Here is a 26,614-nt window from a genome sequence, read left to right on the forward strand (position 1 = left end):
TGGCTCTGCATAAATAAAGAAATAAACAGGGGAGTCGGGCGGTGGCGCAGTGGGTTAAGCGCAGGTGGCGCAAAGCACAAGGACCGGCATAAGGATTCTGGTTCGATCCCCCGGCTCCCCACCTGCAGGGGAGTCGCTTCACAGGCGGTGAAGCAGGTCTGCAGGTATCTGTCTTTCTCTCCTCCTCTCTGTCTTCCCCTCCTCTCTCCATTTATCTCTGTCCTATCCAACAACGACAACAACAATAATAACTACAACAATAAAACAACAAGGGCAACAAAAGGGAATAAATAAAATAAATATTTAAAAAAAAAAAAGAAATAAACAACAAATTCCCGCTAGAAGCGTCCCCCAAATGCTTCCACACTTAGTCCAGAGCTGCTTGATACAGGGTGAAGGGGGCTGGAGTATAGAGCAATGATGACCTGGTGCCACACTTGGCTACGTGTACATGCTACCATGTGCAAGGACTGGCATCCAAATCCCCGATCCTCACTTTCACATGGAAAGCTTCACACGTGGTGAAGCAGGGCTTTAAGTCTCTGTGTCTCTCTGTCTCTATCTCCCTATTGTCATCCCCTCTCAATTTCTTTCTACCCTATCAAATTAGATGAGATTAAAGAGAGAGAGGACAGATATTAATCTTAGCAAAATATGGATAAAATGCCCTGCTTTGCAAATCTTACAAAAGTCTATGACCCTGTGAGACAATCTGTTGCCCAGGTCCCTTGCAGGACTTTGGAAGCTACTAGAAAAGGACCTTAGGGGGTCAAGCAGTGGCACACCCAGTTTAAGTGCACATAGTATTATGTGCAAGGACCCGGGTTCAACCCCTCCTACACACCTCTAGCGGGGACACTTCACAAGCATTGAAGCAGGTTTGCAGGTGTCTGTCTTTCTCTCCCCCTCTCTCTCTTCCTCCTCTACTCCCTGTCAATTTCCCTTTGTCCTATTGAATAAAATATAAAATGAAAAAAAAAAAGGCTACTGGGAGTGGTTGATTCCTAGAGCTGGCACTGATCCCCAGTGATAACCCTGGAAGCCAACTCCCCCCAAAGTTTAAATTTTACCAGTTTCATGGTAAATTGACCTCTGGTCTCCGTTTCCTGTTTTGGCCCTTTCTGAAATGAATCCTTTCAGAATAATAATCTTAAGACGTAAATCAGATCATTATAAAGTTCCCTTTTTATTTGCAGAATGTAAACTCAAGAAAATTTACAAAATAGGATATTGAGTTCCAGGAGTTACAAACACACGTGCACATGTGCTCACACATGTACACATGATTTTTTGGTCTGACCTACTACTTCAGAGTAAATTGTAAACAGTGTAAGATTTCATCCATCCTATTATTTAAGCATGTAACATCTAAGAACAGAGCCGTTCTTTGTTACTTATAATACAATTGCCATTGAAGAAATGCAATATACTGTTGTCCATTAGACTATTTAAAATAGAATTCAGGGGCCAGGCAGTGGCATACCTGGTTAAGCTCTCACATTACAATGTGCAAAGACCCAGGTTCAAGCCCCCGTTCCTCACCTGCAGGGGGAAAGCTTCAGGATCGGTGAAGCAGGGCTGCAGGTGTCTCTCAGCCTCTTCCTTGTCTATCTCCACTTCCCCTCTCAGTTTCTCTTAGTCTCTATCCAATAATAAATAAATAAAAAGATTTTTAAAAGATTTAAAATAGAATTCACATTCTTCTTTTTCCAGTTGTCCCAAGGATTTTTGGGAGAGGTTTATTGGGAACCACATTGAGGACATTATACATGCAAAACATAAGCATGTACTCTACCACTGAGCAATATCCCTGGCTTAATGCTGTTTTCTTTAATCCAGAATGAAATTGAAGACTGTACATTGTAGTTAGTTGCCATATCTTTCTTGTCTTTTTTTTTTTTTTTTGGTGTGGAAAAGAAGGTTCATAAATGAAGGGGGAGATGGAGGGAAGGAGGGAGGAAGGGGAGGGGGGAACCTGCAGCTCTACTACATCACTCGTGAAACTTTTCCCCTGCAGGTGGGGACCAGCGGCTTGAACCTGGGTCCTCGCACACTGTAATGTGTGCGCTTAACTAGGTGTACCACCACCTGGTCCCTTTCTCCATGCTGAGCTCCCTAAGTCTTCTTAACCTTCCCGCAGCGCCCCCTTCCCCCATCTTCTGCCTGTAGTATCCTTGGCTCTGTCACTTGTCGGCCTTTTGACTAAGATCAGGTATAGAGTCTGGGTCTGCTGCAATAGATCACCGCTAGTTTAAGTTTCACACTGTCGCTCCCTTTTCTTGGTTTCCTAAATTCTACCTATGAGCGAGGTCATCTGGTCATTACCTTTCTCATTCTGGCTTATCTCACTTTGCATGCTTTCTTCAAGTCCCATCCAAGATGTAGTAAAATATTTCATATAACCAAATTGTGTATATGCAACTTTCTTATCTGTCTTTGGACATTTGGGTTGTTTCTAAATTTGGCGTTTTAAAAATAGGGTTGCAATGAGCATAGCTGTGTATAGATCTTTTTGGATATGTGGCTTTGTGTTATTTGGATAAGTCCCTAGAAGAGGAATTGTTGCATCACATGATAGGATTTACCTCTAGGAGCTCCAGGCGCAGTCGGTGAGTGCGCAGTACTTATACAGGATTCACTTCTGATGTCCTCAGGAATCTCCAGACTGTTTTCTACAGAACAAATTTACATTCCCACCAGTAAAGTAGAAGGGTTCTTCCTCCCCTCCCCAACATCCTCACAGCATTTGTTGTTTCTGTCCTTTTTGCGTATGACATTCTCACAGGTGTGAGGTAGTATCTCATTATTTGCATTTCTCTGATAATCAGTGACTTTGAGCATTTCTTCATATGTCTGTTGGCTACCCTGAAAATTCTGTTCATGTCCTCTTCCCCATTTTATTTTATTTTACTTTTTTCATTATGTTGTCATTTCTTTTTAAAAAATTTTTATTTACAAAAAGCAAACACTGACAAAAACCATAGGATAAGAGGGTATGACTCTACACATTTCCCACCACCAGAACTCTGTATCCCATCCCTTCCCCTGATAGCTTTCCTATTCTTTATCCCTCTGGGATCATGGACCCAGGGTCATTATGGGGTGCAAAAGGTAGAAGGTCTGGCTTCTGTAATTATTTCCCCACTGAACATGGGCACTGGTAGGTCGATCCATGTTCCCAGCCTGTCTCTCTTGTTCCCTAGTGGGGCAGGGCTCTGGGGAAGCTGGGCTCTAGGACATATTGGTGGGTTGTCATTTTTTAAAAAAATATTTATTTTATTTATTTATTCCCTTACGTTACCCTTGTTGTTTTACTGTTGTAGTTATTATTGTCGTTGTTGTTGGATAGAACAGAGAGAAATGGAGAGAGGAGGGTGAAGACAGAGGGGGAGAGAAAGATAGACACCTGCAGACCTGCTTCACCGCTTGTGAAGCGACTCCCCTGCAGGTGGGGAGCCGGGGCTCGAACCGGGATCCTTTCTCCGGTCCTTGTGCTTTGCGTGGCGCCACCTGCGCTTAGCCCACTGTGCTACAGCCCGACTCCCCATTTTTTTTTTTAAGAATACTGCTCAGCTGTGGCTCAAGGTGGTGTTGGTGATTGAACCTAGTTAACCTTTTTCTTCAAGCATGAAAGTCTTTTTTATATCCATTGTATTATCTCCCCAGTCTCTCCATTTTTAATGGGGTTGTTTTTTTGTTGCTGAGTTTTGTTTGATGTATGGTGTGTACAAATTCTATTCCATTCAGTAGGGTGTATTGTGGTGTTGGTTTCTTTTACTGTGCAGAAGCTTTTCAATTTTGTGGAGTCCTGTTGATTTAGTTTTGCTTTTGTTTTCTTGGCTGTTGGGCTTAAGTCTTCCAGAGCTTTTCTGCTGGAAACATTGTGAAGTGTTCTGACAATGTTTCCTTCTATGTTTTTAATAGTTCCTGGTCTAATGTCCAAATCTTTGATGCTTTTGTAGTTTGCTTTTTTGTGTGTGTATCATGTAGTGGCCCTGTTTCTTTCTTATGTGTGTTTCAGCCCCATTTTCTCAGCACCACTCACTGAAGATTCTCCTTTCTCTATTTGATGTTCTGAATCTACATGTCATAAATTGTCCTTTGGTGTGTGCATGACTGGGCTGTCCTTTATCACCATTACTAGTCAACACAGCCTTCAAAGTTCTGTCCTTAGCAATTAGGCAAGAGAAAGGAATAAAGGGCTACAGGTCAGAGGAGAAAAGGTAAGGTTGTCACTCTTCACATATCATGGGATAATATACAAAGAGTCCAGTAAAAAAAAAAAAAAACACCTGGAAATTGTTATGCAATGTCTTAAGAAAGCAGGCTACACAGTTAAAATACAAAAATCAGTGACGATCTTCTTCTTCTAGCGTTTACCCTTCTTCTGTAGCCAGTCAACAGCGTCAGGTTGAGCCTGATGTAAAGTTTCGAGACCTCCTTTGAATCTGGAGAGGTGGCAGTCGTTGACTATGTGGGTCATAGTCTGTCTGTAGCCGCAGGGGCAGTTTGGGTCGTCTTTGGCTCCCCAGCGATGGAACATAGCGGCGCACTGGCCATGACGATGATTTATATAGGTATCTAGGAATAAACATAACAAAGGAGGTGAAAGACTTTAAAAAATTATTTATTTTCCCCTTCGTTGCCCTTGTCTTTTTTATTGTTGTTGTAGTTATTGTTGTTGTTATCGATGTCGTTGTTAGACAGGGCAGAGAGAAATGGAGAGAGGAGGGGAAGACAAAGATGGGGAGAGAAAGATAGACACCAGCAGGCTTGCTTCACCTCCTGTGAAGCGACTCCCCTGTAGGTGGAGAACTTGGGGCTTGAGAGGTGAAAGACTTTTATGCTGAAATTATGAATGACTACTACAGGAAATAGAGGAAGACAAAGGAATGGAAAGACATTGCACACTCATGGATTGGAAGAATTAGCATCATTAAAATGATTATCCTACCAAGAGAAATATACTTAATTCAATCTCAATCAAAGTCCCACCTAATTTCTTTAAGGCAATAGAATATAGACTACAAAAGTTTTTTTTTTTTTTTTATTACCAGAGGATACCCAACATTGTCATAGAAATCCTAAGAAATAAGAAAGGATACATCATGCTTCCTGTCTTCCAGTTGTATTACAGTGCTATACTCTCAAATCTGTGTCATGCTAGAACAAAAATAGATACAGATCAATGGAACAGAACTGAGCGTCCACAAATCATGTCTTTCTTTAAGTCTCAGTGAGTCTTACCTTGACTTTGTCAGCTATCACGTTCTATTTTTGGATTCTTAAGACTGAAGTTGAAACTTCTGGAACTCTCCAGTTCTCTGATCTTTCTTTTATACTTTCTATTCATTTATTTCTCTCTGCTACACTGTGAGAGAATTGGTTCCATGGCCTGTATTGGTGTGTTAATGGTTTATATAAACCAGGTCCCATGAGATAGGGCATATGTTCATATGTATCCATAAATTAGGGCAAAATATATACCTGAAAGCAAAAGTGCACAATAGTTTGCAGTGAGTCAGTAAGTGAAGCAAGCAAGTAGAAAGACCTAAAAAGACACCTTAAAGTACCTAATGAAATAGTTTCTACTTAGACCTTGATACCCTCCTCACTTATTTCCTATTATACTTCCCTCAGTCACTCCAAAGCTAACCTTATCAAATAAGGACTACAAAAGCTGAATAAAGGCAAGAGATTGGCATACTTTAATGATGACTCTTTAGTCACTATCAGGCCACCCCATCAGCTGGGGCCCTAGTTGGGAAGTCCTGGGATTCCCATACAGACATGATGAGCCTAGACCTCGAATAGATCCCCTCTTTCCATTATGACTGGTCATCTCCATCAAGAATAACATAATGGACCCCTTTGGGGCCCCCCATAGGATCTTGCCCTAAATGTGGATCAACAATGGTAGAGAATGTTCCATCCTTTGAAGAGGGGTTGAATAACATACTCTATCTTCCACCTGAAGAAGATGAGTCCTGAAATTGGTGCAACTTGGAATGTTCCTACTGATGACCACAGAATGCAAGTTCGGACCTACAGGGATGTAGAGGTCACACAGGCTCCTGTGCTGAATATGGGCTCTAGATCAAATCGATGGGGTTTCCAGTCAACAATATTTATACACTTTTCCCATATTTAGGAACTACTCTCTTCCCTGATCCAGCTTTCTAGCCCCTTTTCCAGTCATGACATCATTTCCCCAGACAATAACCTGGGTCCACCTGCATATCAGATGTCAGGCCCAAGCAAAAACAAAGTCATGGACCCTTTGGAATATACCTAAAATAGTCCTACTAGTCTTTATTTGGGTATTAATAGTTTATATTGCAGTCATTGATATATATATACATACATACAATACATACATACATACATACATATATATCCCTTCTCATCTTTCCATGGTAGGAGTCTGCAGGACACGTTCTCCCACAACCTAAGTCCATTTGTACCATTATGCACTAAGACTCCAGTGTCCCTACATCCGATCCTTTTCCATCCTTCCCCAGGGTCCTTTACTTAGGTGTAGCACAACACACCTAGTCCAAGTATAAATTTATGTTTTCCCTTACTGTCCTTGTTTCTTAAATTCTACTTATGTGTGAGATGATCTGGTGTACATAATTTATTTTGGCTTATCTCACTTAACATGATACCTTCAACTTCTGTCCTTGATGTAATAAAGATGACCTCATCTTTTTAATAACTGCATAGTATTCCATTACGTATACTTCCACACTTTTATTAACCACTCATCTGTTGGACAGCTGGGTTGCATTCTAGTTTGGAATATTAAAAATTGTGCTGCTTTGAACAAAATTGTGCATAGGTGGATGGGTATCTTTGGATGGGTATCTTTATTTTCTTTGGATATATCCCCAGGAGAGGAATTGCTAGATCATAGGGTAAATTCATTTCTAGCAGTTTGATCAGTCTCCAAACTGTCTTTCACGATGATTGAACCAATTTATATTCCCACCAGCAATGTGAGAGAGTTCCTTTTTTCCTCTGCAGTTCCTGCAACAGTTGGTGTTTCTGTCTTTTTCTAATTTATGACATTCTCACAGGTGTAAGGTGGTATCTTTTCTTTAATTTCCGTTTCTCTGATCATCAGTGACTTTGAGCATTTTCCCACATTTCTGTTGTCCCTTTTGATCTCTGTGGTGAAGATTCTGCCCATGCCCTCTCCTCCACCCCAAATTTTGAATGGAGTACTTTCTTTTTAAAATATCTTTCTTTATTATTGGTTAGAGACATACATAAATTGAGGAGGGGAAGAGGAGATAGAGAGGAAGAGAGACAGACACCTGCAGCTCTGCTCCACTACTTGTGAAGCTTCCACCTGCAGGTGGAGACGGGGGGCTTGAACCTGAGTCCTTGTGTACTATAATGTGAGCGCTTAGCCAAATGCATCACTGCCTGGCCCCGAGGTGTTTCTTTTCTTATTGTTAAATTTGATGAGTTCTTTATGTATTTTGGTTATTTTTTTTAATTTCTTTGTTGGGGGGTTAATGCTTTACAGTTGACAGTAAATAAAATTGTTTGTACGTGCATAACATTTCTCAGTTTTCCACATAACAATACAACCCCCATTATGTCCTCTGTCATCCTTTTCCAGGACCTGTACTCCCCTCAACCCCACCGCAGAGTCTTTTACTTTGGTGCCTTTGTCTGATGCACAACGTGTAAAGATCTCCCACTCCCTAGAGAGTTTCTGTTTCCTGACGTTCCTTTTGCTCTGCAGAGATTTTCAGCTTGACATTACCCCATTGGCTTATTTTTGTTTTTGTTTTCCTTGAAGTTGGGCATGAGTCATCAAAGATCTTTTAAAATCTTACACTGAAAGCAGTACTGTCAATGTTTTCTTCTAAGTATTTTGGTAGTTTCTGACCTAATATTCAAGTATTTGATTCATTTTGAGTTTAACTTTGTATTTGGTGAAGTGTGGTGGTCCAGTTTCATTCCTTTGCATGCTCAACCCAATTTTCCCAACACTAATTGTTAAATGGACTCCCCTTTCTCATTTACTATTTTGGGCCCACTTGTCAAAAACAGACATCTGTAGGTGTGTGGCCTTAGTAATTTTTTAAAATATTAATAATTTCTCTTTTTGCAGGATCTTAAGTGGTTCTTCCACATAATTTCTTGTCCTTGTTTTAAGGATGCAATATATAAAAACATTGTTCAATTATTTATAATAATTATTATTTTAAGTTAAAAATTTTAAATATCCCTCTTTTAGAGGCATAATTAATATCTTTTCATTGGTAAGATTTTATTTCATGGTGTGGATGCTTCCTAAATAGTGGATAATTCTTAACTTACCTAGTTTTCTAGCTTATGTTTTTCTGCTGGATTGATTCTTTCTAGTCTTCTCAGCTACTCTTTTTGGAATGGGTGTGGGAGTGGGTGTTTGAGTGGGAGTGGGAGTGGGGTCTGTATACTTTGCGGCATCCACTGGGTTGCTGTAATTAATCTCCTCTTAGGTTTTTAGTCTCCACCTTGCTACCCTCTCCAGTCATGTACCTGTGAACATTTTTGATGTTGCTTGCCACACTGAATGAGTTCTCACCTGTCCTCTAAGCTTCATCATTCCTCTCTGTTCTACCCTCAGCTTTTCAGGAACTCCTAATGTGCGAACTAAAGATTTCTCTTCTAATTTTTGAGTTTCTCTTCCTTATTTTCCTCTTTTCCACATTATTCCCTTTCCTCTTTTTATTTATTTATTTATTTATTTATTTATTTATTTGCCTCCAGGGTTACTGCTGGGGCTTGGTGCCTGCACTATGAATTCACTTCTCCTGGAAGACATTTTCCCCATTTTTGTTGCCCTTGTTGTTGTTGTTGCCAATGTTATTGTTGCCATTGCTGTTGTTGCTGGGTAGGACAGGAGAAATCAAGAGGAGGGGAAGACATAGAGGGGGAGAGGAAGATAGACACCTGCAGACCTGCTTCACCGCTTGTAAAGTGACCCCCCCCCACCTGCAGGTGGGGAGCCAGGGGCTCAAACCAGGTCCTTATGACTGGTCCTTGTGCTTCGAGCCATGTGCGCTCTACCCGCTGCACTACTGCTGGGCCTCCTCCTTTTCCTCCTTTTATTATTCCTCCCTCCTCCTCTCTGTTTCACCATCTGCGTAGACAGAGTACCGTGTGGGCTTAGCTTGCCATTTTGAAACTAGAAGGAATGTGTCCCGTTTTCACTCAGGCCCAGGCTTCTGCACATACGGCACTCCAGAGTGTTGTAGCATGCTCCTCCCTGTCATATCTGCACAGCAGTTCCACACTTATACTTTAAACCGTGACGTGTTCTGCGAAGCTTTCCATACACTTCCTCCTCAGAATTAACTTCCCTTCTCTGTTCCCATGGTGACTTTACACACTTTCACTTCAGTGCTTTTTAATACTGTGTTAGGATTGTTTGCACTCATGTCTGGTTTGGCTCAGTTGACTGGGAGCTGCTTTTATCTGTGCCATTATATTCTTACTTGGTGTGGTATGTGGTTAATATACATTTGTTCAATTAATAAATTATCTTATGAATGTTATACATAAATTCAGCTCTCAAGATGAAATTAATTTGCCATAGAAGATGTAAGTTCAGGGGCCGGGTGGTGCCGCACCTGGTTGAGCGCACATGTTGCGATGTGCAAGGACCCAGGTTCGAGCCCCCAGTTCCCACCTGCAGGGGGAAAGCTTTGCGAGTGGTGAAGCAGGGCTGCAGGTGTCTTTCTGTCTCTCTCCCTCTTCCTCTTGATTTCTGACTGTCTCTATCCAATAAATAAATAAAGATAATAAAAAAAATTTTTAAAGGATTTAAATTCAAAGCAGTTGCATCTCAAATCTGGTTTTTCAACTCATTGTCCCCTGCCCCAAATCTCTTGCAGTGCACAAAACTGTGTTCTGATGACCGCTCTGGTGCTCTTTTTAGAATTAGTTCAGCACACAGTCAGTCTCACCTCTTTCCTTTGTCACACAGGTTTTGGCAAGCTTGACTGTGTGTCTATGTCTTCCTTGGATCTGAATACACTTTTGGCTTTTGCTAAATATTCCATTCGTCTTTGCAATGGAACATTGTTTTTCTAAACTTGCCTATGTTGTATTCATAACATTAAGCTCCTGAAAATGGACATCCTGTCTTTTATAATTTGAAGTGACTATAGAGGCTAGTACTTTCCTAGGCTGGAATGTTTCAAAGGATCTAAAACTTTAAAAAAAAGTATTTTATTTATTTATTAGATAGAGACAGACACTTAAAGAGGAGGGGGAGTTAAAGAGGGAAAGAGAGAGAGAGAGAGAGAGGAAACACCAGCACTGCTTTACACCTCATGAAGCTTTCCCCCTGCAGGGTTTGAACCTGTGTTCTTGTGTACTGTAATGTGAGTGCTCAATCATGTGCACCACTGCCTGGCCCCCTAAGGATCTAAGACTTTAAAGCAATAGCAGGGTATTGTATGAATTACCCTAGAGGTTCTCAAAGTCACTGCTTTGTCAAAGAAACCACTCACTTCAATTGCATAGCTATATTGTATAACATTTTTAAAAAGAACATGTATTTAATTTAAAAAAAAAAGACTAGCATTCTGATTCAGTCCCAGTGACTATGAGGTAGGTTCCCGGTGGTGAGTCTGGAAGAAACACAGTAATTTGAAGTTAGTTAGTTTGGATGCTGCCATTGTTCTTGTTGAAATGTTTAGTGTAGGTTTTGTTTGTTCTCCTGTTCAAATGTTTAGTTTGTTCTCCTGATACATATAATGAATGAGCATTTTTGGCTTTGGGGAATGTGTGAATGGAAACAAAATGCCTTCTGTAACCTAGAGGAGATACAGAGATTAGATATAAGGAGTTTTTTTAAAGAGTGTAAAATGCTTAAATGCTTCCAGCAAAACACAATGTAAAACTGCATGAAAACTGAAACTTTCCCCTCAAGATTGCTTGAAATTATTTTATATTGTGTTCACTTAGCTTTTCACTTTAAACACTACTGACTTGGCTTTAGTTTTGCCCAGAAATGAAGTTTAATGTGGCGATCTGCCTACTCATCCCATTCCATCGACATTAGTAAAGCTTTATAGACATGAGGCAGCCTCTGTCTTCAGGAGAGCAAAAGCCCTGTTTGTGAAGGCTTTGTAAGGAATGTGAACAATTGTGGTATTTTGTAAGGGAGGCTGGATTCTGTGTGAAGACTTTATTTGCTCCAGTCCTAGAATGATCCTTTGGAAAACAAAGATTCAGGTTAGAATTTATAGCAGAGAATTTGTAGTTTAGATAACCCAGACTTACTTTTTATATTTCTCTCATTTAAAAAAAATATTTATTTATTCCCTTTTGTTGCCCTTGTTATTTTATTGTTGTAGTTGTTATTGATGCCGTTGTTGTTGGATAGGACAGAGAGAAATGGAGAGAGAAGGGGAAGATAGAGGAGGGAGAGAAAGATAGACATTTGCAGACCTGCTTCACTGCTTGTGAAGCGACTCCCCTGCAGGTGGGGAGCTGGGGGCTCAAACCGGGATCCTTACGCCAGTCCTTGCGCTTTGCACCACCTGCGCTTAACCCGCTGCGCTATTGCCAGACTCCTAAATTCTCTCATTTTAATGAGCCTTTGCTTAAATTTTGGCTGCTTGCAAGTTTGGGCTATTGCAAATAATGCTACAATCAACAGAGGTGTATAGAAATCTCGGAAGGAACTTGATGGGATCATGTCAAGTGAAATAAGCGAGAAGAGAAAAACAATACTGGATGATTTCACTTATAGGAGAATCTTATGAAAAAAGTAGTCAAGGGAAACTTAGGCTGAAACTTGGACTAGGACTGGTCTGTTGCAACACAGCCAAGGACTCTGGGGACAAGAGTGGGTCTGGAAGGAGGAGATTGAGAGGGCATTGGGGACCCAGTACATGATGGTGGAGGAGGGCTGAAGTTGGTAGTGGTGAGAAGACACCTCTCAGGGAGAGATAAGAAGTACTCAAGGGGGCTGGAGTGTGGCACATCTGGTTGAATGCACACATTACCATGCACAAGGACCTGCATTTGAGCCCCCACAATGAAGCAGTTCTGCAGGTGTCTGTCCTTTCCTCTCCCTCTCTACCTTCCACTCCCTTCTCAATTTCTCTCTGTCCTATAAAATAAAATAAAAATGAGGGGGGAAAGGAGAAAAATGGCTACCTGGAGCAGTGGACTTGTGCTGGCACCGAGCCCTAGCAATACCCCTGGCAGCAGAAAGAAGGAAGGAGAAAGAAAGAAATTGTACCCATGTAAAAACAGTTGTCTTGTAAAGCACTATTTCCCTAAGAAAACAATAAAATGATAGAGCAGTAAAAAGTAATATTCCTTGGCTTAAGCCAAAAGTTTATTTTTCTAATGCTCTTTTATTATGTGGGAGAAATAATGATTTTGTTACTGTTTTTCCACCGCTAGCACACAAAGAGATTTGGACAAGCCGTTTTTCTCTCTGTCTTTGTAAAATTAGGATGTCAGTGCACGGTTTCTAAAACCTAAAATACTTTCACTGAAATGAAAAATTTTCTAATTCACGGTATGTGCGCTCTGGCATAGATACATACATGGTGATCACATGCATGTCTCTAGCAAACCAGTTACCATTGACATATTTGTGACTCACCATGAGCAGCTCCTGGTAGAAAACTGCTTGTGAATGCTGTAGGGAGTTGCCCACGAACCATCCTAGAGCCTCTGTGCTTCCCGATTCAGTGTCTGAGCTTGTTGGCTGAGTCTGATTCACCAAGTCCCTTTCCAGACTTCACTTTTGTGAACAATATGCAGAAACCCTATTTAAGTTAAGTTGGGAGACCGGAAAGTTCCTACATGTGTGTCAGTCTGTAAACTACAGCCCATAATGCTTTGTTGCTGTTTCCCACTCCAGTGGAAGTGAGAAGGACATTCAGTACAGGTTAGGGAAGAGAATATGGTTGTTCCCAGATTCACCTCCTAGTAAACATCATGCACACCAATCTCCATTTCACATTCTGCTTCCCAGGACTCACTTTTTTTGGTTTGAGTTTTTTTTTTTCTTTTGGCCTCCAAGGTTATTTGCGACCGTTTTTTTTCTTTTCTCTTCTCTTCTTCTCTTCTCTTCTCTTGTCTTTTCTTTTCTCTTTCTTTTTTTTTTTCTTTTTCGGTTTTTAATTGGATAGGACAAAGAGTTATTGAGAGGGGAAGGGAGTGGGGGAGAAGACAGAGAGGGAGAAAGATACCTGCAGACCTGCTTCACTGCTTATGTGGTGTCCCCTGCAAGTGAGGAGTTGGGGGGCTTCTAACCTAGATCCTTGCTTGGATCCTTGTGTATGTCCCCTGGTTTGAATTGCCTTTTGAAAACAAAACAGTAATCTAACAAACCCAGAGCTGAACACACAACTCTATCTTTTATCAGTTTCTTTTCTTTTCTCTTCTTTTCTTTTTTTCTATTTCTTTCCTTCCTTCCTTCCTTTCTTCCCTTCTTTCTTCTTCTTCTTCCTCTTCCTCTTCTGCTTCTTCTTCCTTCTTCTTCTTTTTTTAATAGATATATTGATCTACCACCTTCCCGTATATGATCTGTAGATGGTGCATCTGTAATTCTTGGGAATTTGGTCTTTTCAGTTGAATATTTTACAGTCTAATTCTTGAAATATTTGCATTGGTTAGAATACAGGTGACATGAAATTTGAAGAGTGAATGACAGTTTTGTAGCCTTGAAGATTAAGGTAAAATTGAGAGGGGAGGGGAAGATACAGAGGAGAAGAGAAAGACACCTGCAGACCTGCTTCCCCGTGATTTCTTCCCCCCCCATGATTTCTGTCTGTATCTAATAAAACAAATAAACAAACAATAACAACAAAAATAACTGATTCTGTTAAAAAATGAAAGTATAGATGTGGGTTATAGCATAGCTAGTAGAGTTCATGCCCTACTGTTTGTGAGGCACTGTGTTTGAACCCCAGCACTACATGAGAATACATGGATGGTGTCAGGGGAGCTCTGTGGATGATGGAGTGGTGGTGTGTTGTCTCTCCTTTCTATGTGTCTGTGTCTCCCTTCCTCTTCACTCTCTTTAAAAAAAAAAATTGAGTAGAAAATTGGAACTGAGATGCTACTCAGCAGTAGCCATCAAGCACAAGGCCCATACTTCACTCCATGGGACCCTATTTTTAAAAAAGAATGAGAAAGTATAAGGCCTACTCAACCTTGGTAGATATATCTAAAATTCATAACAACAATAGAAAAGCCAAATTGACTGTGTTTTTTTTTCTCTCATATTAATTAAGTAGTGATTTATATGACTACAAATTAATGAATGTACATAAAAACCATTCCCACCACCAAAAGACTGTGTCCCATCCCACCCCCCCCCCCACCATGAAGCTGAACATCCACCCTCACCCTCACCATCATCCCAGGGTTTTTTTTTTTAATTCTTTATTGAGGAATTAATGTTTTACATTCAACAGTAAATACAATAGTTTGTACATGCATAACATTCCCCAGTTTCCCATTTAACAATACAACCCCCACCATGTCATTTATCATCCTTCATGGATCTGTATTCTCCCCACCCACCCACCCCACAGTCTTTGACTTTGGTGCAATATGCCAATTACATTTCAGGTTCTACTTGTGCTTTCTTTTCTGATCTTGTTTTTCAACTGCCTGAGAGTGAGATCATCCCATATTCATCCTTCTGTTCTGACTTATTTCACTCAACATAATTTTTTCAAGCTCCATCCAAGATCGGCTGAAAACGGTGAAGTGACCACTTTTTACAGCTGAGTAGTATTCCATTGTGTATATATACCACAACTTGCTCAGCCACTCACCTGTTGTTGGACACCTGGGTTGCTTCCAGGTTTTGGCTATTACAAATTGTGCTGCCAAGAACATATGTGTACACAGATCTTTTTGGATGGATGTGTTGGGTTCCTTAGGATCTATCCCCAGGAGAGGAATTACAGGGTCATAGGGTAGATCTATTTCTAACCTTCTGAGAGTTCTCCAGACTGTTCTCCACAGAGGTTGGACCAATTGACATTCCCACCAGCAGTGTAGGAGGGTTCCTTTGACCCCACACCCTCTCCAGCATTTGCTGCTGTTACCTTTTCTGATGTGTGACATTCTCACAGGAGTGAAGTGATATCTCATTGTTGTCTTGATTTGCATTTCTCTGACAATCAGAGACTTGGAGCATTTTTTCATGTGTTTCTCAGCCTTTTGGATCTCTTCTGTGGTGAATATTCTGTCCAAGTCCTCCCCCCATTTTTGGATCACCCCAGGGTTTTTACATTGGTGCCCTACTGCAAATTCAGTCAGATCCTGCTATTAGTTTCCCTTTCTGTTCTTCTTTCTCAATTTCTCTTTATGAGTGGGATCATCCCACACTCATCTTTTGCCACGCCCCATCCTGCTGCTCCTCGGTCCGTCGCAATATTTATCTTTCTGACTTAGCGCGCTTAACACAATTCCTTCCAGCTCCATCCAAGATGGGTCAGAGAAGGTGGGTTCATTGTTCTTAATAGCTGCATATTGACTATGGTTTCTGTGGCAAAATGAGTTGTTAAATTTGTAATGATGCTTAAGATTTCAAAGTTATTTGCTAGTAACTTGAATAGCTTTAGTCATATTCATCTGTCCCCCCTTTTTTTAAATGCAGCTTGTTTTTCTTGTAGTTAAAGTATATCTTAGGGACCTTTCTATTATCATTTTCACAGTTAAGTTAACGTCCATTGGGGTAGTAGATGAATGACCTTAAATTTTGGTCTAGTACAAGCTCTTGTTGAATGTTCAGATTACTTGTGTATTTTTTTTTTACTGTGAAAAAAAAATCTTGGTATTCATATTCACTTTTTCAGAAGAATTACCTTGTACATGCCCACTGTGTACCTCAGACAGAGGCAGTTGTGTTAGTACAACTGAAGGCATCCAACTTGCTAAGGAGCTGGGAGCTACCTATCTTGAACTACACAGCCTTGATGACTTCTACATAGGAAAATATTTCGGAGGAGTGGTAAGTGGAAATTCTTTTTACCTAGGTTAAAGAGACTTGTGAGTTTGGCCTGTTTTTTTCAGAATATTAGTTACAACTTTATTTTAAGATCATAATTGGTTTCAACCTTAAGTGAAAATGAGAGTAAACAGTAAAAATATTTTGTCAAAGTAAAACCATAGTTACGTTTTCTCTCCAAATGCATCTTTTCCATTGCTTATTGTATTGTGTGAGTTCGCATCCGATACTTTATTGATTTGATTTTATTATTTTTATTGACAGCAGGGTTATTACTGGGGCTCAGTGCCAGCACTACTAATCCAACGCTCCCGGCGACCATTTTTTTTTCTTTCTGATTTTTGTTAGGACAGAGAGAAATTGAGAGAGGATACGGAGATAGAGAGATGAAGAGAAAGTTAGACATCTGCAGACTTGCTTCAACACTCGTGAAGCAGACCCCCTGCAAGTGAGGAGCAAGGACTCAAATCCAGGTCCTTGAGCTTGGAATATGTGTGCTTAACCGAGTGTGCCACCAACCAGCCCCAATTTTACTGCTTTTTAAAATATACATATCAAAAGCATGTTTACTTATAAGAACTTGTGAAATCAGTCATAATAGTGACCTATATATAGGTCAATAAGCCTGCAACCTAAATCAGTGGGCTCTGAAATTTCTCCTTTGTTTTTATCTGCTACTATAAAGAATAATTTTTCTGGGGCTGGGTGGTGGTGTACCTGGGTAAGTGTACGTATTACCATGCATAAGGTATCTAGGTGCAAGCCCCTGGTCCCCACCTGCAAGGGGAAAGCTTCACAAGTGGTAGAGCAGTGCTGCCAGTTGTCTCTCTCTCTCTCTTTTCCTTTCCATCTCCCCTCTCTCCCAATTTCTCTCTGTTCTACCAAATAAAATAAATAAAGTTAAAAAAAAAGAATTTTTTTTTCTTTCACAGTATGTTTCTCCAAGACTTCACATAGTACTCTTATGGTTGATTTCAAAAATTTTAGAGAAACTTCTTACACAGATAACTTTTTATCAAATCGGCATAGAGTCAGGGTTTGCTTTCTGTTACAGTGGCGATTAGATCCTGCAGGCTTCTGAGGCCCCTATCTGCACACAACACCTACCCTGCAATACCAGGACTACATGGTCATTTGAGGAAACTGTAGTATTAAATTATTAGGTATTTGATACTTGACTGTGGAATTATCTTCCATATCCTCTAAGAACAGAATCTTGTCAAGCAGCCAAATTTGGGTAACATTGCTATGAAGTCTAAATCAAAAGAAGCTCTGGGTCAAGTAGGAGTGCTTTGAACTGGTCCGTTCCTTCTCTTTCACTTCGTGGAGTACTCTTTCCAGTATTCCTACATCTTCCTTTTGGAGAGCCATGTAAAAATGTTGAGGCTTTAACAGATGACTGTAGACGTTTCATTTGTTCTGGAGTCACTAAACTGAGAAATGGATCAAATGCAAGTGGTTCTGGGTTCTCTCAGAACATAGTAACATCATGAAGGAAGGTAATGCTCCCAATACTGACAGAATCAACAACTTATATCTTCGTTATTTTATTATATTTATTTATTTAATCATTTCACTGGGGAAGTTAATAGTTTATGTGTGAGTGCAGTTTCTCAACTCCCCATGACAGATGTCTGGCAAATACTCTCAACCTCACTATCGTGCGCAGGGATCCTGATGTCCTCTCCACCCCCTCTGTGCCCCTCCCTCCCCAGAGTCCTTTGCTGTGGTACAGTTCACTCCACCTAGTTTAAGTTTCATTTTATTCTTTCCTTTTCTTTCTTTTCTTATTTTTTTTACCTCCAGGGTTATCGTTGGGGCTCGATGCCTGCCTGCACTATAAATTCACTGCTCCTGGCGGCCATCTTTTTTTCCATTGTTGTTGTTGTTGTTGGATATGATAGAGAGAAATTGAGAGAGGAAGGGGAGATGGGGGGGGTGGAGAGAAAGATATACACCTGCAGACCTGCTTCACCACCTGTGAAGTGACCTCCTTGCAGGTAGGGAGCCAGGGGCTTGAACCGGGACCCTTGTGTCTGACCTTGCACACTATGTACGCTTGCTTAAATCTGTGCTCTACCATCTGGACTCCTGCACTTTCCTTTTCTGTCCTTGTTTCTTAAGTTCCACCTATATGTGAGATCATCTGGTATTTATCTGCTGTTGATTTGTAGTGACAAGAAGTGTGTAAAAAAGTAGACAAAATAGAATATACTTTTTCCATTGTAGAGACAGAGAGGCAGAGCCAGAGGGAGAAGAGAAAGAGAGAGAGAGAGAGAAAGAAAGAAAGAAAGAAAGAAAGAAAGAAAGAAAGAAAGAAAGAAAGAAAGAGGCAATCACTGGAGCTTTCTTTACTGAAGTGGAGACTGGACTCAAACCTGGGTTGTCCATATGGCAAAGCAGCACATTATCCAAGTGAGCTATTTCACTGGCCCAGAACTTAATCTTGTCAAAAATCTTATATTGTAGTTGCTAAAAAAAAAAAAATTGGTTTTAGATAATTGCATTTCTCTAAAATACATAGAGAATTGAAGATAATGAAAAGGATAATTTGGGGAGTTAGGTGGTAGCGCAGTGGGTTAATCGCACATGGTGCAAAGTGCAAGGACTGGTGGAAGGTCTGGCTTCTGTAATTGCTTCCCTGCTGAACATGGGTGTTGACAGGTTGATCCAAACTCCCAGCCTGTCTCTCTCTTTCCCTAGTGGGGAAAGTGCCACTAGTCATCTCCATCAGGAACAATATAATGGACCCCTAGTGGAGCAGGGCACTGGGGAGGTGGGCCAGCTCCAGGACAAATTGGTGGGGTTGTCTGCCCAGGGAAGTCAGGCTGACATCATGGTAGCATCTGAAACCTGGTGGCTGAAAAAAGAGTTACGATATAAATCAGAACAGATTTGGGGGTCTCCATTTTGGAAAAAGCTAGTAGTTCTATTTCAGGTATATTCCAAGGGGCCCATATCTTTACCAGTTTTTTCCTGAGTCTGACAGCTAACATGTAGGCGGACCCAAGGTATTGTCTGGGGAGATGGTGTCATATTTGGAAAAAGGACTAGAAAGCTGGATCAGGGAAGAGAGTGGCTCCCAAATATGGGAAAGTACATAAATACCATTAATTGTAAACTCCATTGATTTGATCTGGGGCCCATAGTCAGCACAGGAGCCTATGTAATCTCTGCATCGCTGTAGGTCTGAGCTCATATTCTGTGGTCACGACTAGGAACATTCCAGGCTACACTAATTTCAGGACCCATCTTCCTCAGGTAGTAGGTAGAGTATGTTGTCCAACCTCCCTTCGGAGAATGGAACAATCCCTACCATTGTTTATCCACCTTGAGGGCACGGTGCTGTAGGGACCCACAAAAGGATCCATTATATTGTTCCTGATGCTGATGACCAGTGGCAGTGGAGAGAGGGATCTGTTAGAGGTCTAGGCCCATCATGTCAGTGTGGGAATCCCAGGACTCCCTGTCTAGGGCCCCAGGTGGTGGGGTGGCCTGGTAGTGACCAGAGTCATCATTAAAGTCTGCCAGTTTCTTGCCTTTATCCTGCTTTTGTGATCCTTACTTTGTCTGACAAGGTTAGCTTTGGATTGAGGAAGTGAAATAGAAAATAGGTGAGGAGGGTTTCTAGGTCTAGTAGGTGTAAGTCTAAGTAGAAACTATTTGATTATGTACTTTATGGTATCCTTTTTAGGTCTTTCTATTTGCTTGCTGCATTTATTAACTCACTGCAAAACTACTGTGTGCTGTTGCTTTAAGGTATATATTGTTCCCCCAACTTGTGGATACCTGTGTACGTAAGTCCTATCACATGGGCCCTGGTCTATAGCTAAGTTTTGAGGCTTTGTTAGGAAGTGCACCACCCAAAATGGAATTACTGAGTCCTATGAGCTAGGAAAGGTCTTACCAGAGTAATGAAGCTGGAGGGTTGACATTCCACACCTGACATCTCCGGACACAATCTGAAGTGAAACATGTCGGGGTGGTATTTTAAACTCATAACTCCACTCAATGTGTATTGTCCTTTCTGTAGCCCAGCCTATATGTGATCTGCGGCTCTCTTGCTTGGTTCCACTTTGACCCCTCCTGTATACTTCCTCCACCACTGCCCTGGAAATCTTGCCCTCACTTGGAATTCCTAAGTTTTAAGCAGCTGCTTTGCAGAGAGAAAGTCAGGAGATGTCGTCATGCCGCCATCTTGGCTTCTCCCCCCATGTTAAAATAATTTTAAAGTAGTTTCTGATATGTTTATGATACTGGCGCTAAAATGTTTGACAAATGTGAATCAGGCAGATTCATAATTTTGTTAAAACCTTAATTAAAATTTGTTTCCTGTTTTAGTTGGAGTATTTTATGATTCAAGCCTTAAATCAGAAGACAAGTGATAAAATGAAGAAAAGGAAAATGAGCAACTCATTTCATGGAATTAGACCACCTCAGCTCGAACAACCGGGTACATTCGCTTGATATTTATTATAGATCATTTCTTAAGTCTTAGAGCCATAGTTCTCAAACTTGAGTATTTGAGGGCTTATCTGATTCAGGAAATCTGGAATTGAGCCTACAGTGTGCTTCCTGAATAACATTCCTGGGTAATTTTTTGAAGCAGGTGGCCCTTGAACCAACTTTGAAGAACCTGTCTTTAAAAAATGAGCCTATAGAGATAAGGAGATATACCAGGTAGAGTGCACACTTCACCATGCTCAGAGAGAAATTAAGAGAGAAAGCAGAGATGGATAGGGAGAGAGAAAGTGAGACACCAGCAGTACTTTACCACTTATGAAGCTTCCTCCTGCAGGTGGGGAATGGAGGCTTTCAGCCAGATCCATGCACGTGATAAGGTGTGTACCACCCAGCCCCGTCTCCCATTCTGTCTCCCATTACCCTCTCAGTTTCTCTCTGTCCTATCAAATAAACAAATAAATAAAAAAGTAAAATAGTAACTTAAGTACAAGTACATGAGCCTTGATTGGATCATGATTCAGTGAAAACATTGAAAAGACATTCTAGGATCAGTTGAGTGAAATTTTAATAAAGATGGAAAATAAGATATGACATGAAATTACAATTTTCTTATGCATGAGTAGCATTGTGTTTAATCAAAGAGTGCCCTTTCTCTGTGAGATGGATGTGAAAGTATTTAGAGCCAAGCCGTCATGATGACTGCAACTTATTTTAAATAGTCAGCAGTATGTGCACTGAAGGGTATTTGTGCTTCTTGCATTAATCTTACACTTTTGTAGTGTTTGAAATATTCACATTGCAAGCTTAGACAAAAGAAACTTAAATAAAATTATATCAACTGTTATAAATTTAATGTGAATTTGTAACAGAACTAGTATAGTTTTCTAGCCAAATCAGTTTGTTGTATATATATTTTAAAAAATTAGATACTTGGTATGTTTTTATTAAATTAACTAATATAACTTAAAAAATGGGAAAATATAAGTTAGTAGGGAAAACCAATTCCAGGCATAATTCCAGGCAGATCTATAGGCCACACACCATATATACTTAGAATTGAAACTTCTTGGTGTACAAAGTGAAAGAGGAGATGTGATCTTTGATGCAGGAAGCACTGAAGCCTTAAATATTTTCTGAATGAGAAGATAGGTGGGGAAAAGCCAAATAAATTATGTGGAGAGATAGATATTCTCTAACCTCATATTAGTCAAGGAGAGAGAATGTATTAGTTCTGAAGAGAAAGCAAAGCATCTTGTGTCATTCACTACTAAAATAAATGTGTTTAGGTAGTCATAGGGGGTGGGTCTCTAGGTGATAGTGGACAGAGCCTTCAGAAATGTCCGGTTAATCAAAGCAATTTCAGTTAGTGCAGGGCTGTTTTTGTGCTCTTCTGTTAGGACAGCAGTGGAGATCACTGGGAATATATACAGGGGTCTAGGACAATACAAGTGTGGGTACACATTCTAACTAGTTCTTAAGATTTATTTTATTTATTACATATGAGGAGGGAGTTTCACATGAGATGAAATGAGAGAGAGAGAAGGAGGAGGAGGAGCCAAAATACCACTCTGGTACACGTGGAGGCAGTGATCAAACCAGGAACCTTGGGCATGCAAATTTGATGCTCTAGTGTTTGAGCTATCTCCTTGACTATAGTGCTAATTTTTAAAAAATAATATGTTTTGGGGCCCTGGGCTGTAGCGCGGGTTAAACGCAATGGCACGAAGTGCAAGGACCAGCGTTAAGGATCCCGGTTCTAGTCCTGCCCCCGCCCACCTTCAGGGGGGTCGCCTCACAAGTGGTGAAGCAGGTCTGCAGGTGTCTATCCCTCCCCCTCTGTCTTCCCCTCCTCTCTTGATTTCTCTGTCCTGTCCAACAACAATAGCAATGGTAACAATAACAACAAAAAGGACAACAAAATGGGGAAAATGGCCTCCAGAAGCAGACACAAGCCCCAGTGATAACGCTAGAAGCAAAAAATAAAATAAAATATTAAAAAATAAATTGTTTAAAAAATAATGTCTTTTTAAAAAGCATAGTTATTTTTTTATTAACAAAATACATGTTTTTGTGCTGCCAAGGACACATCTCTTGCTTGATTACACAACTCCTGGAACAACTTTTTCATTTTTTTAATTTGAGAAATAGATATATGGGAGGAGGTGCTGATCTGTTCCCTAAGGGCAAATCCTGAGCTTTGGGGCATGTGACTTTCAAACTGTTCTCAGCTTATAAGTTTGCACGGAGGTGCCTCTAATATTGAGGTGGTATACAGTAAGGTTCATTTCTGAAAGGGCTGGACCCCCAAAGTACTATATTACTGTCTTTTATTAGACTGGACTTTTGCATTAAAGATAACAATTTACTTTTAAAAAATATATATTTATTTATTGGATACAGTCAGAAATTGAGAGGGGAAGGGGATATAGAGAGGAAGAGAGACAGAGAGATACCTGCATCACTGCTTCACCACTTCAAAGCTTCCCCCCTGCAGGTGGGGACTGGGAGCAAGAACCTGGGTCCTTGTGCACTGTAACATGTGCGTGCAGGTGCATCACCACCTGGCCCCCAAGAAAGCAATTTACTTTCCATTTATGTGACTGCGTACCCTCCAAGTAGCCATTTGCTGGTAACATTTTCCTCAACTCAGCTTTAGATGAAAATTAGCAGGCATTTTACAGTGAGGGTCTGTGAAGAGGTACAGTCCTTGTGTAGCCCTTCTGAACTCAAGGGCCATCCTGCTTTTGTTCATAATAAACCTAGAAAATAAACCTGACAGTTGATCCTCTTTTGGAAGTTAGGAACCTCACCTGCACATTTATTGAAGGGAAAAAGCTCATTCTTGGGGAGCATATTGTTTTTCTGAGAGAATAAAAATAGTAATTTCAGGGTCAAAATAAAATAGTCAGGATGACCTTGCAAACAGGAGTTCAAGGCTCTTCGTTTTGACCCTGAGAGGTTGTAGTTTTAAGAGTTTAGCCTTCCATCTCCACTTCAAGTCCCAGAAGGAAAACAAACAAACAAAAAACTTAAAATGTAAGGTTGGGTTTTTCAGAATTTATTCACTATTAGTTTGAATTTTTATCACGTGAAAGCAAAGAATGCTGGCTGACTAAAATTTAATACTTAGAGGATATTTTATTTTGGAACATACAAATAAAGATCAGTGTTATTTTATTAGTATTTGTGACAATACCGGGTTTTTCATTGGCACAATACAAAGGAAATACCCCATTTCTATGTTTCTGTTATGAAATTCTGTACTTCCTAATGATCGGTTTATATGTGTTTATAACTAGTGTAGAGTATACAGTAATTCTTTTTTATAGGTCAAAGTTGTAATTTTTATGACTTCGCCTAATATTTAAAATTTTTGTTATGTTCCATCTAAAATAAACCTACAGTAGTTGGCTCTACAGACCTAGAGCATAGTTTGTGATTTTCATTGTCTTTTTTATGAAACAGAAAAAATGCCTGTGTTAAAGGCCGAAGCATCGCATTACAACTCAGACTTAAACAATTTGCTGTTCTGCTGCCAGTGTGTGGATGTAGTATTTTACAATCCAGAATTGAAGGATGTTGTGGAGGCCCACAAAATTGTTCTGTGTGCTGTAAGCCATGTTTTCATGCTGCTTTTCAATGTCAAGAGTCCTGCTGAGATTCAGGATTCCAGTATTATCCGAACTACCCAGGATCTCTTTGCTATAAACAGAGATGCTGCGTTTCCAGGTGCTAGCCAGGAGTCTTCGGGCAACCCACCATTACGAGTTATTGTTAAAGACGCCATCTTCTGTTCATGCTTGTCGGACATTCTGCACTTCATTTATTCAGGTATCTTGTCAAATGGCTCTGTTATACTCTCTTAAGCTCTTGAAACGAAGTATGCTTATGGTCCTCAGGTGTTTGGGCTAGTTTTATATTTATTTTCTTCCTACCATCTGAAGTGAAGGTCATTCTTTAAATAGTATTTGCTTTATATACAGGAATTGATCCAAGTCTTTCAAGTATTCCATGTGTTACTTGTCTTGATTTTTAAAACATTTTTTATTATTTTTTGCTTTATTTATTTATAATAAGGAAACACTGACAAAACCATAGGATAAGAGGGTACAACTCCACACAATTCCCACCACCAGAACTCCATATCCCATCCCCTCCCCCAATAGCTTACCTATTCTTTAACCCTCTGGGAGTATGGACCCAGGGTCATTATGGGGTGCAGAAGGTGGAAGGTCTGACTTCTGTAATTGCTTCCCCGCTGAACATGGGCATTGACAGGTTGCTCCATACTCCCAGCCTGCCTCTCTCTTTCCCTAGTGGGGTGGGGTTCTGGAGCTCCAGGACACATTGGTGGGGTTGTCTGTCCAGGGAAGTCTGGTTGATTTGTCTTGATTTTTAATTTATTTGTAAAAACAATACTTTCTTTTCCTACATGAGTAACTTATTTTTTTTAAATAACTGAAATGTGAAAATAAAGGAATCTGTACCCCAGTTTAAAGAAAGAATATTTCTGAAATGTATATGAAAATATGCATAGACATTAAAATGTAGCTTTTATATTTCATCCTTAGATTTTTTTTTTTAAAGAAACTGAGCAGAGAAATTAGCTGTTTAGGTGACATTTTGTTTAGGAAGTGGAGACAGCGTCTGAATTTAGTATAGGCTGATTGCTGATCAGCTTTGGTTATGACTGTTTTAGGTTTTACTTCTTTACCCTTACTGTTTTTTTTTTATCTTCTAAAGATCTAGTTTAGCAATTCTTTTTCTTTTTTTGTAACTTTTATATTAATGATCTAACAGTGGTTTACAAGTTTATAAGATGTCGGAGGTATAGTCACATTTTTATAGTATGTGTCAGTCACCACATCCAACACCAGTGTTCTGTTTTCCCTGCTCCCCCCACCCCCCTCCCACACATAACCCCCTCCACACAATCAACATAGTTTTCATACGATTTAAAAAGTATTTTAATTTTTTTCTGTATTTATTTGCTTTACTTATTTTTACTGCACAAATGATCAAGAAACCATGAATGGAACTGAAGATGATTATGCTAAATGAAACATATAAAGAGGTCAATTATTGTTCTTTTATCCTACTAAAAAAAACCTCCGAAGCAGCTATGTTCTGAATAAGTGTTTTGTCTGAACTATTTTAGCAAATGAATGAAGATCTCACATTTTAATGTTCTATGTAAGAATGGAAAGAAATGAAAGTAAAATGATTTTTTAAGTAAACACCCAAATGAACATTTTCTTTTTTTAAAAAAAATTTTACTTATTTATTTATTCCCTTCTGTTGCCCTTGTTTTACTGTTGTAGTTATTGATGTCATTGTTGTTGGATAGGACAGAGAAAAATGGAGAGAGGAGGGGAAGACAGAGGGAGGAGAGAAAGATAGACACCTGCTTTCACCGCTTGTGAAGCGACTCCCCTGCAGGTGGGGAGCCAGGGGCTTGAACCGGGATCCTTACTTGGTCCTTGTGCTTTGCGCCACCTGCACTTAACCCACTGCGCTACTGACCGACCCCCCCCAAATAAGCATTTTCTGAGAATTTCTCCTTTCTTTAATTTTTCCCCCATTTGGAATCATGAAAGAATATTAGGGTAAGGTCATTCCATGTATGGAATGTGTCTGGAGAAATATTTATTATCTCCTTTTAGTCGTCAGAATGAGAATTAAATAAAATGTATATAAAGGTTTACAAATAAGGAAAAATATTAATTCATATATCTGAGAAAATTGTGGATAGTGTCCAGTTGAAATGACTGATTTATTATTATTATTATTTTAACCAGGGCTTCACTGGGGCTTCTGCTCCTGGCAGATTTTTTTTCTACTAGAAGGTGAGAGAAAGGGAAAGAGAGAGAGAGAGGAGAGCTGCATCACCTCTTCACTACTTGTGAAGCTTTCCCTTAGTATGATGCCCCCACATGGTGTCAGGGGGTTTGAACTTGATTTCTTGAGCATGATAAAGTGCGTACTTTGCCAGGTTAGCTGTCTCCTGGCTCTAAAAATGATTGATGTTAGAAATAAAATTTTAACTATTTTTATTTGGTCAGTGGACATATAAGTTTAATTATTTATTTTTATTTTATTTGCAGAACCAGGGTTTTATGCATATGCATTACAGACTGCTTTTTCTTTTTT

At 40.0% G+C, this 26,614-nt stretch overlaps 1 protein-coding gene across 1 annotated transcript in view; it reads left to right on the top strand.

The window, feature by feature from the left end:
• RHOBTB3 (Rho related BTB domain containing 3) overlaps positions 1 to 26,614 on the top strand; it is a 92,696-nt gene that overhangs the window by 12,766 nt on the left and 53,316 nt on the right. The window contains exons 4-6 of the mRNA XM_016191835.2: positions 15,849 to 16,003; positions 20,342 to 20,453; positions 23,930 to 24,295. Of these exons, the coding sequence (XP_016047321.1) occupies positions 15,849 to 16,003; positions 20,342 to 20,453; positions 23,930 to 24,295 (633 nt within the window). The remainder of the gene's footprint in view (positions 1 to 15,848; positions 16,004 to 20,341; positions 20,454 to 23,929; positions 24,296 to 26,614) is intronic.

Source organism: Erinaceus europaeus, chromosome 11, assembly GCF_950295315.1.
Source record: "Erinaceus europaeus chromosome 11, mEriEur2.1, whole genome shotgun sequence".
Lineage (NCBI taxonomy): Eukaryota > Metazoa > Chordata > Mammalia > Eulipotyphla > Erinaceidae > Erinaceus > Erinaceus europaeus.